This window comes from Palaemon carinicauda, chromosome 15, assembly GCF_036898095.1.
Source record: "Palaemon carinicauda isolate YSFRI2023 chromosome 15, ASM3689809v2, whole genome shotgun sequence".
Taxonomy (NCBI): domain Eukaryota; kingdom Metazoa; phylum Arthropoda; class Malacostraca; order Decapoda; family Palaemonidae; genus Palaemon; species Palaemon carinicauda.
Window position 1 is genome coordinate 134,965,659 of NC_090739.1, and position 15,532 is coordinate 134,981,190.

At 41.6% G+C, this 15,532-nt stretch overlaps 1 protein-coding gene across 1 annotated transcript in view; it reads right to left on the bottom strand.

Annotated features, from left to right (window-relative positions):
• Yeti (yeti) overlaps nt 1-15,532 on the bottom strand; it is a 63,765-nt gene that overhangs the window by 35,622 nt on the left and 12,611 nt on the right. Inside the window, exons 3-4 of the mRNA XM_068388711.1 lie at nt 12,045-12,155; nt 1,775-1,889 (exon numbers count right to left, since the gene is read on the bottom strand). Coding sequence (XP_068244812.1) covers nt 1,775-1,889; nt 12,045-12,155 — 226 coding nt within the window. The remainder of the gene's footprint in view (nt 1-1,774; nt 1,890-12,044; nt 12,156-15,532) is intronic.

Consider the following 15,532-nt stretch of genomic DNA (forward strand, 5'->3'; position numbering starts at 1 on the left):
TATAACACTACCGGAAAGGTAAAATCACTGTTAGATCTTTGCTTAAATAGCATCTATAACGATTACAACGCTCCAATAAAGGTAAAAATACTGTTAGATCTTTGCTCAGACAACATCTATAACATTTACAATGCTTCCCGAAGGCTAAAATTACTGACAGATCATTGCTCACACAGCAGGATCAAAATCTAAAACAAACCATACATAAACACTTCAATGTGCACTATATTAAAAAGATTCCTCTCACCATAGGGAAACATTCTGGTGGCAAGCTAAAACCCCAGTTGGTTAAGTAAAATGTAACGTCCCTGACTGGTGAACACTAGACTGGGGTTCAAGTCCCACTCAAACTCGTTAGTTTCCTCTGTCGCTGCAACCTCACCATCTTTGTGAGCTAAGGTTGGTGGGTTTGGGGGGAATAGATCTATCTTCTTTGTCATCAGCAGCCATTGCCCAGCCCTCCTTAGTCCTAGCTTGGTTGGAGAGGGGCTTGGGCACTGATCATATGTATAAATGGTCAGTCTCTAGGGCATTGTCTTGCAGGGCAATGCCCTAGAAACTGACCATATATACATATACATATGATCACCACCCAAGCTAGGACCAAGAAAGGCCAAGAAATGGTTGCAGATGACTCAGAAGATAGACCTTTAGGCTTCAACAAACCCACCATCCTTAGCTCACAAGGATGGTGAGGTTGCAGCGACCAAAGGAACTAACTAGTTTGAGTGGGATCCGAACTCCAGTCTGGCGATCACCAGTCAGGGACGTTACCACATTGGTCACCAAATTTCTAAAGCAGTTTAATGTATCATCATGAGCTGAAGAAATTATTACAAAGGCAATCATTTAAGAATTCCAAATTGTACGATAAACGATACATACAAGTCGTCGAAAGTGACTAAAAGGACAGCTGCTGCCTTGCAGTCTTGCTTTCTAGCAAAAGGCTAGAAGGCCCACTGCCAATAACTGTGGAAACTGCTGCCTTGCAGTTGGATTATCAATGTCAAAAAATAAGCTCACTGCCAATAACTGTGTTTGATAACTGCAAGGGCATAGTGGCATACAATTGTAAAAACACTCAGCAGAATTACAAACCCCCGACCCTTCAATGTATGGAGGACGGTGGGAAAGAAGCAGCTGTATAATCGTATACTGAAAACTATTATTGTGGCAATAATAAGAATGAAATCATAACTGAATATCCCAGGAGTAAAGTAATTTAAAATAACAAACAATATCATTATCGACATCTCCTCCTACGCCTATCTGGAGCTTTTAAATCAATACTTCTCCATTTATCATCTCCTACTTCGCTCTTCATAGTCCTCAGCCATGTAGACCTGGGTCTTCCAACTCTTCTAGTTCTTTGTGGAGCCCCATTAAAAGTTTGGTGAACTATTCTCTCTTGGGGAGTGCAAAGGGCATAATGGCAATACCACTAGAACATTATTATTAACGTAACCTCGCTCAGGCGTAAATTTATTGAGGGGTGTTAGACCCATTAGGCAATTGTTGGGGAAGAGGGCATATAAGAAAAAAAAATTTCTTTGGTTGAATGTTGAATATTGAAACCTCACGTTTTGTAGATTCAAGCAATGTGACCTAAAGGTAAGATTCATCAATATGTAGAATCACTAATCAATAGATAACTATAATCAACTCTTTTCAATCATTCCATTTAGCCTTGTAACTATGCTAATAATATATTATGCATATATACAAAAAATGCAGTGCTAAATAAAAACCACAAAATACATCAACGTGATCTGACCTTACTTCTTCTCCGGCAAATTCAAAAACTTTTGTAATCTTGACTTTATTTGACTTTGAAGGGGTCTCCTGAACTTTGGCTTGTGTTCTGGCTGGGGCAGCTGCAGATACAGTTGCTGTAATAATATAATGCAATATGAAAACAATAAAGGATGACATGGCATTTATCATTATTATTATTATCATTACTATTATTATTACTTGCTAAGCTACAACCTTAGTTGGAAAAGCAGGATACTATGAGCCCAAGGGCTCCAACAGGGAAAATAGCCCAGTGAGGAAAGGAAATAAGGAAAAACTACAAGAGAAGTTTAAGAACAATAATAACATTAAAATGTTATTTTCATTAGTAAAATAAATTTTTGAATATACTTACCCGATAATCATGTAGCTGTCAACTCTGTTGCCGACAGAAATCTACGGTCGGGATACGCCAGCGATCGCTATACAGGTGGGGGTGAACACCACAGCGCCATCTGTGGTCAGGTACTCCATTACTTCTTGTCAACACCACCTCAATTTTTTCCTCGGTCCACTGGTTCTCTATGGGGAGGAAGGGTGGGTCAATTAAATCATGATTATCGGGTAAGTATATTCAAAAATTTATTTTACTAATGAAAATAACATTTTTCAATATTAATCTTACCCAATAATCATGTAGCTGATTCACACCCAGGGTGGTGGGTGGAGACCAGCATACATGTTAACAAAGAAGCTAAGTATCCCGTATTTTATTTTATTAGTTATTCAAAAATAACATAAAATAAATAAGTACCTGGTAAGGAAGACGACTTGAACCATTACTCTGCCTTTATTAAGTACATCTTCCTTACTGAGCGTAGCGGTCCTCTTAGGATGCTGAACGACTCTTAGGTGCTGAAGTATAAAGGGCTGCAACCCATACTAAAGGACCTCATCACAACCTTTAACCTCGGCGCTTCTCAAGAAAGAATTGACCACCCGCCAAATCAACAAGGATGTGGAAGGCTTCTTAGCCGACCGTACAACCCATAAAAAGTATTCAAGAGAAAGGTTAAAAAGGTTATGGGATTATGGGAATGTAGTGGCTGAGCCCCCGCCTACTACTGCATTCGTTGCTACGAATGGTCCCAGGGTGTAGCAGTTCTCGTAAAGAGACTGGACATCTTTGAGATAGAATGATGCGAACACTGACTTGCTTCTCCAATAGGTTGCATCCATAACACTCTGCAGAGAACGGTTCTGTTTGAGGGCCACTGAAGTAGCCACAGCTCTCACTTCATGTGTCCTTACCTTCAGCAAAGCAAGGTCTTCTTCCTTCAGATGAGAATGTGCTTCCCTAATCAGGAGCCTGAATAGGTAAGAAACTGAGTTCTTAGACCTTGGAAGAGAAGGCTTCTTGATAGCACACCATAAGGCTTCTGATTGTCCTCGTAAAGGTTATGACCTTTTTAGATAGTACCTAAGAGCTCTAACTGGGCAAAGTACTCTCTCCAGTTCGTCCCCCACCAAGTTGGATAGGCTTGGGATCTCGAACGACTTAGGCCAAGGACGTGAAGGAAGCTCGTTTTAGCAAAAAACCGAGCTGCAAGGAACATGTAGCCGTTTCAGATGTGAAAACTATGTTCCTGCTGAAGGCGTGGATCTCACTTACTCTTTTAGCTGTTGTCAAGCACACGAGGAAAAGAGTTTTTAATGTGAGGTCCTTAAAAGAGGCTGATTGGAGAGGTTCAAATCTTGATGACATAAGAAACCTTAGGACCACGTCTAGATTCCAGCCTGGAGTGGACAACCGACGTTCCTTTGAGGTCTCAAAAGACCTAAGGAGGTCCTGTAGATCTTTGTTGGTGGAAAGATCCAAGCCTCTGTGGCGGAAAACCGCTGCCAACATACTTCTGTAACCCTTAATCGTAGGAGCTGAAAGGGATCTTACGTTCCTTAGATGTAACAGGAAGTCAGCAATCTGGGTTACAGTGGTACTGGATGAGGAAACTGCATTGGCCTTGTACCAGCTTCGGAAGACTTCCCCTTTAGACTGATAGACTCTGAGAGTGGATGTCCTCCTTGCTCTGGCAATCGCTCTGGCTGCCTCCTTCGAAAAGCCCCTAGCTCTTGAGAGTCTTTCGAAAGTCTGAAGGCAGTCAGACGAAGAGCATGGAGGTTTGGATGTACCTTCTTTACGTGAGGTAGACGTAGAAGGTCCACTCCTAGAGGAAGAGTCCTGGGAATGTCGACCAGCCATTGCAGTACCTCTATGAACCATTCTCTCGCGGGCCAGAGCGGAGCCAACCAACGTCAGCCGTGTCCCTTTGCGAGAGGCGAACTTCTGAAGTACCCTGTTGACAATCTTGAACGGCGGGAATGCATACAGGTCGAGATGGGACCAATCCAGCAGAAAAGCATCCACGTGAACTGCTGCTGGGTCTGGAATCGGAGAACAATACAACGGGAGTCTCTAGGTTATCGAGGTAGCGAACAGATCTATGGTTGGCTGACCCCACAGGGCCCAAAGTCTGCTGCAAACATTCTTGTGAAGGGTCCACTCTGTGGGGATGACCTGACCCTGCCGGCTAAGGCGATCTGCCATGACATTCATATCGCCCTGAATGAACCTCGTTACCAGCGTGAGCTTTCGATCTTTTAACCAGATGAGGAGGTCCCTTGCGATCTAGAACAACTTCCACGAATGAGTCCCTCCCTGCTTGGAGATGTAAGCCAAGGCTGTGGTGTTGTCAGAGTCCACCTCCACCACCTTGTTAAGCTGGAGGGACTTGAAGTTTATCAAGGCCAGATGAACCGCCAACAGCTCCTTGCAATAGATGTGAAGTGTCCTTAGCTCCTGATTCCATGTTCCCGAGCATTCCTGTCCGTCCAAAGTCGCACCCCAGCCCGTGTCTGATGCGTCAGAGAAGAGACGGCGGTCGGGTTTCTGAACAGCCAAAGGTAGACTTCCTTGAGAAGAAAGCTGTTCTTTCACCACGTGAGAGTAGACCTCCTCTCTTCGGAAACAGGAACTGAGATCGTCTCTAGCGTCATGTCCTTTATCCAGTGAGCTGCTAGATGATACTGAAGGGGGCCGGAGGTGGCGTCTCCCTAACTCGATGAACAGGGCCAGCGATGAAAGTGTCCCTGTTAGACTCATCCACTACCTGACTGAGCATCGTTTCCTTCTCAGCATGCTCTGGATGCAATCTAGGGCTTAGTAGATCCTTGGGGCCGACGGAAAAGCCCGAAAAGCTCGACTCTGAAGATCCATACCCAGGTAGACAATGGTCTGGGATGGGACGAGCTGGGACTCCTCAAAATTGACCAGGAGGCCCAGTTCCTTGGTCAGATCCATAGTCCATCTGAGAATCTCCAGACAGCGACGACTTGTGGGAGCTCTTAAAAGCTAGTCGTCTGACGGAGCCGGACACAAGATCATGGTACTGCTGCACAGTCTGTGAACTGTCAACCATGGGGAAGCGAGGAAGTACAGCGACAACCCGAAGCTGTCTAGACTGTCTGGGTCGTACAGACAACTCCTTATCGGGTTGCTGAGGTTGCCGCACTGCGTCACAACAAGTCACTTCTGCTGGTTGTTGAACGTCTTCCCAGTGACACACTGACTCCGTAAACAAAAAATCCTCTAACAAGGACTAAGCTTGGACTGCATGTCTTGCAACAAAGCTCAAGGTCTATGGGAGCAGGTGTGGTAACAGACGGGGTTAGCGACTGAAGTGGAACCATTACCCTCCCTGGAAGCATGTTATGCTTAAACAAAGGTCCATAGGAGGCTAAGCAGCTAAAGGCTCCTCTCCAAATGACAGAGTCCTCAAGGGAATATCAGAAGGAGGGAGAATAGCACTTTCTCATCTACAGGAACCATATCCGAGAAAAGCTAAGTTCTCTCAGTGAGGGTTTCACTGGTGCAAAAGCAGCAGACTAGAAGGCAACGTTATGAAACTGCTTGACAGTCTAGTGAGTTGGCAACAACCAAAGATGTGTGACTGAGGAGCATGCGGTAAGGTATGCAGAGCATGCTGTATGCAGAGCATGCTGTATGTAGAGCATGCTGTAAGGTAAGCAGAGCATGTTGCATGGCGTGCGGCTTATGCTGCATGGGATGAGGCTCATGCTGCATGGGATGAGGCTCATGCTGCATGGTATGAGGCTCATGCTGCATGGGATGAGGCTTATGCTGCAAGGGATGAGGCTCATGCTGCATGGGATGAGGCTCATGCTGCAAGGGATGAGGCTCATGCCGCATGCGTTGAGGAGGATGCCGCATAGTATGAGGCTCCTGCCTCATGGGTTGAGGCGGTTGCCGCATAGCATGAGGCTCCTGCCTCATGGTTTGAGGAGGATGCCGCATAGCATGAGGCTCCTCATAGCATGAGACTCCTGCCTCATGGGTTGAGGAGGATGCCGCATAGCATGAGGCTCCTGCCTCATGGGTTGAGGAGGATGCCGCATAGCATGAGGCTGCCTCATGGGTAGAGGAGGTTGCCGCATAGCATGAGGCTCCTGCCTCATGGGTTGAGGAGGATGCCGCATAGCATGAGGCTCCTGCCTCATGGTTTGAGGAGGATGCCGCATAGCATGAGGCTCCTGTGAGGTTCCTGCCTCAAGAGTTGCGTCTGCCTCAAGGGTTGAGGAGGTAGCTGCGCAGAGAGAGGCTCATGCTGTGAAGAATGCGGTTGCTGCATGCGTTGAGGCGGCTGCCTCATAGCATGAGGTTCCTGCCTCAAGAGTTGCGTCTGCCTCAAGGGTTGAGGAGGTGGCTGCGCAGAGAGAGGCTCTTGCCTCAAGAGTTGAGGCTCTTGCCTCAAGAGTTGAGGTTCTTGCCTCAAGAGTTGAGGTTCTTGCCTCAAGAGTTGAGGCTCTTGCCTCAAGAGTTGAGGTTCTTGCCTCCAGAGTTGAGGTTCTTGCCTCCAGAGTTGAGGCTCTTGCCTCCAGAGTTGAGGCTCTTGCCTCAAGAGTTGAGGCTCTTGCCTCAAGAGTTGAGGCTCTTGCCTCAAGAGTTGAGGTTCTTGCCTCAAGAGTTGAGGTTCTTGCCTCAAGAGTTGAGGTTCTTGCCTCAAGAGTTGAGGCTCTTGCCTCAAGAGTTGAGGTTCTTGCCTCAAGAGTTGAGGCTCTTGCCTCAAGAGTTGAGGTTCTTGCCTCAAGAGTTGAGGCTCTTGCCTCAAGAGTTGAGGTTCTTGCCTCAAGAGTTGAGGCTCTTGCCTCAAGAGTTGAGGTTCTTGCCTCAAGAGTTGAGGCTCTTGCCTCAAGAGTTGAGGCGGTTGCCGCATAGCATGAGGCTCCTGCCTCAAGGAAAGTGGAGGTTGCTGCATAGCGCTGGTACCTGGCAACTCCCAATGCGGCAGCTCACGCATGGAGGCAGGAGGAGCCTCAACATCATACGTCTGGCAGGGTGGACTGCGCAGAGGTGGAGGAGCGCTCGCAGGAGGAGGTGTGCTAACCTTCTCTGCCTGAAACTCCTGCATCAACACCGCAAGCTGAGACTGCATTGTCTGCAGCATAGACCACTAGAGTTTAAGAAAGACAACAACAAACGGAGCTACTGTCCGTTGAGACTGAGGGTCTAAAACAGCTGGTGCGGCAACAGACGGAGTTACTGCCTGTTGCGATACCACCTTGCCTCTCTGGGAGGTGTGCAGTTGTCGTACTGCAGCAAGTCCGAACTGACCCAGTGCTAATGGCACCACCTAGGAGTTGGACTTGCGCGGAAGGGACCGACTTGCACTTAAAAGCTGCAAGATTTGGTCCATGGTTTCTGCGAGAAACCTCTTCCGCAGACGAGGAATAAAAGGGCTCTCTCGTCTTTGTGTGGGTGGGGTGATCACGTCGGCTACGTGAGTTGGTTACACCCGAAACCACGGAGGGAAACGTCTGTTCGTCGATCAAGGCCTGATGAACCCATAAGTCCTTCGACGTTACTTCTCCCCTGCTTGGGAGCTTGTAAGAGGTCCCAGACTAGGCGAACAACTGGCACGAACAGACGAACCCTCGAACGCAACACTGTAACACTTTGCGCTTATCACTTTATCACTTTTGATTTTCTGTTTGCACTTATTTCACTGAACTCGAAACTTTAAGTGGTTTGTACCTGAAACACGCAATTCTATCCTTCATTAAAAGTTAGTAATTGCGAAAACAGTATTACAATGTAACAGAAAAACATAATGAAAGATAAATAATTCAGTGGGACTAAACACTAGATCAAATAAACTACGTTTAAAATCTCTCACCGCATAAAGCCTGAGAACAAGAATAAAACTCTAGAAACGTTTACCTTCTTCCCCTAAAGAGACTAGGGAGAAGAGCAAAAACGATAACAACGTTACCCGCTTGAACGAAACGTTTATCCTCCTCTCTCTCCCTCCGTCTCTATCTCTCTCTCTCTCTCTCTTGACTTAGAACCTGAGAGATGAGCCCAATTATATATATCGTTAAAACATATTATTGTTAAAGGAAAAAAACTGAAAGATTTCCCAAATAAAAAGTTCCTTTATTAGAATTAAAACCATTTAAGCTAAGAAAGAATGAACAAAACGCTAGAATCGTTCTACTCTTACTGCAACGTGACACCGTGAATACTCTCTCTCTATCGTAACGATAGAGCGCAAGTTGAACGTTCTGAACATCAACAACTGCAGAGACAAAACAAAACGTTAGTTCAACTTTGAAAACAGTACGAGACTATCAAAGAAATTCTTTCAAAAATATTAAAATAGCATAATATGTTAACAGGTAAAAACGAAATGACGGGCTCAATGTTAATTAACTTCGGTTCCAAGAAAAGACCGCCTACTATTAGGAAAGGTCGAATATAAACAAATATAAAAATTAATTTTAATAAGTTTATAATAAAAGGAAGTAATCGAAGAGGCCTATAAAAGGCGGAGAGAAATAAAATAAATCTATAACTTTTGTTAAGCAAAATTAAGAAAGAGAGTCTATACTCTCTTCGACACCAACACTTCCGTCTAAGGGAAGGGTCGGCCATTAAAAGCGAAAGAGAGTTCATACTCTCTTCGTCACCAAAATTAAATAAAAAATTAAATCAAATTAATTCCAAAAACTTGCTAAGCTAATGATAAAGCTTCCTGAATAGCGAAGGCTAAACTCTAGAGCAAATACATCACCAAATCGTGAGCAATAACTCCAGAATCAACAGCGTATCCATGTAGGTCTAGCCGGAGGCACGACAGAGGAAAAATTGAGGTGGTGTTGACAAGAAGTACTGGAGTACCTGACCACAGATGGCGCTGTGGTGTTCACCCCCACCTATATAGCGATCGCTGACGTATCCCGACCGTAGATTTCTGTCGGCAACAGAGTTGACAGCTACATGATTATCGGGTAAGTATATTGAAAAATAAATCTTTCTATATAAAATATAACTTGAAAATAACAAGAGGATAAAAAGCTGAAAATAAAAAGAGGAAGAGAAACAAGATAGAATAATGTGCTCGAGTGTACCCTCAAGCAAGAGATCTCTAAACCAAGACAGTGAAAGACCATGGTACAGAGGATATGGCACACTTAGTAAAACATTTACAAAGTATCAATATTAGTCATAAAAAATTACAGAAATCTTCATCTAATTAGTATGGTCTTTTTACAAGTAATCAGTTGATAATCCCTATCAATTATAATAATGCAGTACTGATACTGTAAAGAAAAGTTTTAGTATACAGTTGTAGTGATACTCTTTCATTTTTAATCAGTTTTTATCTTATTTTCTGTTATTAATGTTAATATTCCAAAAATTTAGCATATTACATTAAACAATGTGCTCATGAAGTATAAATACATTTTAACAGAAAGTTAAATCAGTTTAACATGCTCATAAATTAATTACTTCATTCAAAATCTTACCAGCGGTTCATCTACCTTCCTTGGCACATCGGTCTCTTTTTTATGTATATCATTAAAAATCTAAAACACTTTCCACTCACTCACTCCAATTGCTTTCCCCTAGTAAGCTATGGTTGTACATGCCATCTATAGTGCTCTATAGTAAACAATATTAGCATATGGCAGATTGTTAAGAACACCTATCATTCACTTTGATCAAATTTCAAAAATGAAATAGAGAAAAGCATCTACGCATAGATTAAAATTACGTGTTTTTGAAAATATCCTCCATATGAGAGAGAGAGAGAGAGAGAGAGAGAGAGAGAGAGAGAGAGAGAGAGAGAGAGATTCTTTTAGTTTGTCCTCAAGAAACTGCAATTTTCCTTTGATAAAATTGTTTACAGAAACTGTCCTCTATAACGAGAGAGAGAGAGAGAGAGAGAGAGAGAGAGAGAGAGAGAGAGAGAGAGAGAGAGAGAGAGAGATTCTTTTAGTATGTCCTCAAGAAACTGCAATTTTCCTTTGATAAAATTGTTTAAAGCAACTTTCCTCTATAACGAGCAATAAATTATGATTAAAATAAATTCCTGCTATGTTTTCAATATTTCTAATGTGATCCAACTTCACTTTAGTTTTTAAACAAGTTTGTTTAGAATGGCAAGAATTTTCTCTAACTTTGTTCATCAAATAGGTTGTAAAATCTTATGGCTATGATGTGTGGAAAAGCCTTATATAAAATTGTTTGGATAAATTACTGTAAAATAAGTTGAATGTTAACTAGCACACTAGAGATTTTATCAAAATGAATATAAGAGAATTACATCCACGCATAGAAAAAATTTGTGTTGTTGAAAAGATGAGCATCACACAAGCATATAAATTCTTGTGCATACACACATGTAGGCTACAGTAACCAAGCACTATACAAACCAGACATGCCCCAAAAGCTTAAAAGTTTGCTAGTCTGACATCATTTGGGTTAGACACCTCGCAACCCACCCCCACCTTCCTCCTGCAATTGCTAGCTAATCAGGCTATGAATTTAAAAAATCATATTTCTGGGCTCAACCTGTGTCGCTCCGTGAAATGCTCCTTATAGCTCCATTTCTAAGGTATAAATACTGCTAAATATACCAGAGAAAAAAGTTGCATGGAATGCCAGGAATATACGCAGCTCGCTCACTCTTATAGGGTGTCTGTATAATAACTGGGGCGTGTTAAAACCACTACCAGAGGTCCCTTACCAATTAGTCTTCTCCTTCCTCAACATCACCCGTTACTACGAGGTGCCGTTCTCTACGGCTACTGCCCCCCCCCACCCCTCCCCCACCACCACCACTACCACGACCCATGCTTCTCCCATCATTCCTCCTTAGCACCAGCGAAGGTTCAGACGTGTTTTTCATAGCTCTGTGTTTTTGAAGATGTCAATCCCTTATTTATATATTGATTGAATTATTATTTCATAGCTCTGTGTTTTTGAAGATGTCAATCCCTTATTTATATATTGATTGAATTATTATTTCATAGCTCTGTGTTTTTGAAGATGTCAATCCCTTATTTATATATTGATTGAATTATTATCTATTTTCTTCAAATTTTACTGGCTAACAATTGTAAGTTCTTTTTCAAGAAGTTATCAGCCAACCTCCTAACATCCACAGTTTAATAACTGAAATAGTTTTGGCCACAAAGTACTGATATGTCAATTACATAAGTATCTTTTAGGTTCCAAACATTATTGGGTATATGACTCCCACTATTGGCTTTGAAATAAACTACAAATCCTGAAGAAATCTCTCATTAAGAGAAACTGAGTCATATTAAGTGCCTATGGCAGCAAGACACTCTACTTGTAGTAAGGTTAACAAAAGGAAAGGCTTTTCCCCAAGTATCACCTTCTCAGGGACTTTCAGATGGAAAAAAATTTATATTGAACTTTAAAGGAATGAGTTAAAACTAGCAAGTTTGTGTTCATCCATTAATCTCTCATTGAAGTTGTTCCTACAGAGCAGTCTTCTTTTCCCTAGTAAATGTGGCATCGACAGTAAGGTGGAAGCAGAATTGTGTCGACTTGACGACAAATGGGAGATGAGTGACTATCATGAAAAAGTCATTCTTAATTCTTTATGTGACAAAATCGTAGATAATTCGTATTTTCCCCTAACTAATACAAACCTGAAATAAAAATACTGTATGTATTAGTCTAATGTTATGTTTTCAATGTACTGTATTATGATAACTTAGGCTTCACTAAATATTGATTTTGCCTTATTCGTAGATAATTTGTATTTCTCCCCAACAAAAACAAACCTAGAGTAAAAATACTGTACGAATTAGTCTAAAATTATGTTTTCAATGTATTCTGATAACTTAGACTTCACTAAATATTGATTTTACCTTATCCTGTAGGAATACATGTTTTCAGAATTTGAATAAGGACTTACTTGTAACAGAATTTGAGCTACTTGATGCCTTTTTGTTGCCCAGTAATGATGCCCAACTAGAAGGTTTTGGTTTGGGTGGTGGTGGAGGTTCATCCACATCTGCTAGAAAATCTGTAATAAAAAATATTACAAATACAATTATAAAAAATTTGTAGATAATTTGTATTTTTCCCTAACTAACACAAACCTTACGTTACTTATTATCATTATTATTATCATTATTACTTGCCAAGCTACAACCCTAGTTGGAAAAGCAGGATGCTATAAGCCCAGGGGCTCCAACAAGGAAAATAGCCCAGTGAGGAAAGGAAAGAAGGGAAAAATGGTATTTTTATTATAAAATAAATTTTTAAATATACTTACCAGGTAGTTACATAAATATAGCTTAAATCCCGCGTTTTGACGCGGCACGACAGAAATTCAAAATTCATGGCGATCGCCGCCATGACAGTAGGTGGTCATACACGAGCGCCATCACTCGTAGGTTATTAGAACCATTCCCAACATCTTCAGAAATTTGATGTCTCTGTTTTCAGAGGGGAGGAGGGAGGGCCCTTTTATATATGTAACTACCAGGTAAGTATATTTAAAAATTTATTTTATAATAAAAATACCATTTTTAAATATGTAACTTCCCTGGTAGTTACATATATATAGCTGATTCACACAGTTGGAGGTGGGTTGAAAACCTCATCCCCTTGGGAATTCGTAAAATTATTAATAACTACAATAGTAGTACTAACAATTTGGTTCTAACCTGATAAGAAAGCTGGCTTCACAATGATACTGCCTCATTTCGCCTGCATTCCTTAAGAGACTCAGCGATCCACTCAGTGGGCTGTAAAAGTCTCTTGCGGTTGCCACAAGGTCGTCGACCTTAGCGTGGCTAAACCACCACCCTTGCAAACCTGGCAAAGCCAAGGATACTGAGTCTGGCGTTCTAACTTGATAAGGAAGCTGGCTTTAAAATGATACTGGCTCATATTGCCTGCATTCCTTAAGAGACTCAGTGATCCACTCAGGGGACTGAAAAGTCTCTTGGGGCTTCCACAAGGTACACGACCCTTAGAGTCGCTAGACCACCATTTTTGCAAACCTGGCATAGCCAAGGACACTGATTCTGGCGTTACAACTTGATAAGGAAGCTGGCTTCACAATGATACTGCCTCATTTCGCCTGCGTTCCTTAAGAGACTCAGCGATCCACTCAGGGGGCTGAAAAGTCTCTTGGGGCTGCCACAAAGTCCACGACCCTTAGAGTAGCTAGACCACCACCCTTGCAAACCTGGCATAGCCAAGGATACTGATTTTGACCACCTACTCCATATTAAAACTAATTTGATTTGCATCCCAGATTGACGGAAGGCTGCAACAAGCTTCACAGATAACTGTGAACGCATGAAAACTAACTTGACTTGCATCAGAACTGACGGAAGGCTGCGACAACCCTCGCAAACAAACTATGAACAAGTACAAGAAAAAAAAGGCAAGGGTATACATTAAGTTATAGGGAAGAGGCAGTAGACCCTTCTCCAACTAAGAAGACGGAGGTAACGTACGGACCCAGGGAATAGTAATCCTCATACTGGGTCTGGACATCTTTGAGATAGCAGTCTGTGAAGATTGATTTACTTCGTCAGAAAATATGCTCCAAAATTGACTTCATTGACCTATCGTGTTTGTAAGTCATAGAAATTGCGACAGTTCTAACCTCGTGTGGTTTTACCTTAAGGATAGAGAAAACTTCCTACTCACAATCTTGGAGTTTCCCTTATTAAATCCTTAATGAAAAAGCCAGGGTATTCTTTGATAAAGGGAAAGAGGGCTTTTTAACTGAGCATCATAGGCTGTCTGTCTCATGTTTGAAAAGAAAGCCTAGCTGAAGGGAGCAAATTGCATTGTCTCCATTAAAGCCCATCTTCTTTCTGATGGTTTTAAACACTCCTACTTCTTTGACTGAAACCAATGAAATTGGGAAAAAGTCTTCTTGGTAAGATACTTCCAAGATGACTTGTCCAACTGTACAAACCTACTTGAGGTTAAAAAGGCCAGGACTACATCTAGGTTCCACGAGGAGGTTGGATTGTCCTTCTTCTTGGTTGTCTCAAAAGATCTAATGAGATCTGAGAGGTCCTTGTTACCTGACACGCCAAAGTTTCGGTTACGAAAGACAGAAGTTAATATGCTGAGGTAACCCTTGATGCAAGGCATAGCTAGCTTCTCTTTTGTACGTAGATACAACAGAAAACTCTGCTATATTGGTTATAGAGGTATTGGTAGAGGAAAATCTATTATTCCTGCACCGCACTCTAAATATGTACCACTCAGATTAATCAACCCTAATAGTGGTCATGATCTGGGGGTATCTACCAGCCACTCCATCATCTCCACAACCCAATGTATCATAGACCAAAAAAGGAGCTATCATGGTAATGCAGACGTTGGCCGAATCCCTGAATCTTTTCAGGACTCTGTCCAGGATCTTGAATGGAGGAAAAGAGTACCGTATATACTCGTGTAATGTTCGACTTCGTGTAATGTTCGACCCCCCTATTTTGCCTTCAAAATCATGAATTCATCATATACCTCATGTAATGTTCGAGTCTTGATTTTGGCAGTAGGCTAGAGGTTATGCCTCAATGGTCTTTTATTTCCAGCATACCATAATTCTCAACAAAGTAGGGGTTATGCCTAAGTGGGACAAACAATTGTATAAAACAAATTGGAACAACAACTAAATACTAACATCTGTTTACAATAACAATTGAGTATTCAGCATAAATTTTCTAGCGAACACTTTAGTTGCGAACAGCCGATTATCATCACCGGCTAATAGCTATCAAAAACAAGCAAACACTACAAGTAGCAAACAAAATTAGTTAAACGTTTTGCGTAACAAATTACCATTACCAGTAATTGTCAGTAATTACGGTAATTATAATTACCCGTTATGCTGATCCTTTTTTTTCATCACAGTATATATAAATAAGAATTTACTCATAACCCATCAAGATGTCTACCAAGAAATAAGAAAAATTTACTGCAAAATTCAAGCTTCAAGTTATTGCAGCCGCTGAAATGACAAATAACATTCAAGCCGCAAAAATGTTTGGAGTTACCGAAACTAGCTTTCGAACTTTGAGGAAAAAAATGTAGATTCAATTAAAAAATTTTGTTGGGGTTTATTATTAATATCAATTACCGTATATTTCCGCGTATAAGACGACCCTATATTCCAAAATTTGACCATTAAAAATGGGGGGTCGTCTTATACTACTGTTATAAATATCACGCCTTGAATTCTATGTCTGGTTTATCAGTAGGTTAGTCTAGGTTGAGGTGCGATAACCACCGACACACATGAAATGATTTACATTAATATATAAATGTATAATGAAAGTAATGAAACTATTTTTACCGTATATATTATTGGCATATCTACAAAAAGGGTATAAATGATAAATTCGAGGAATAATTCCAACTTTTAAC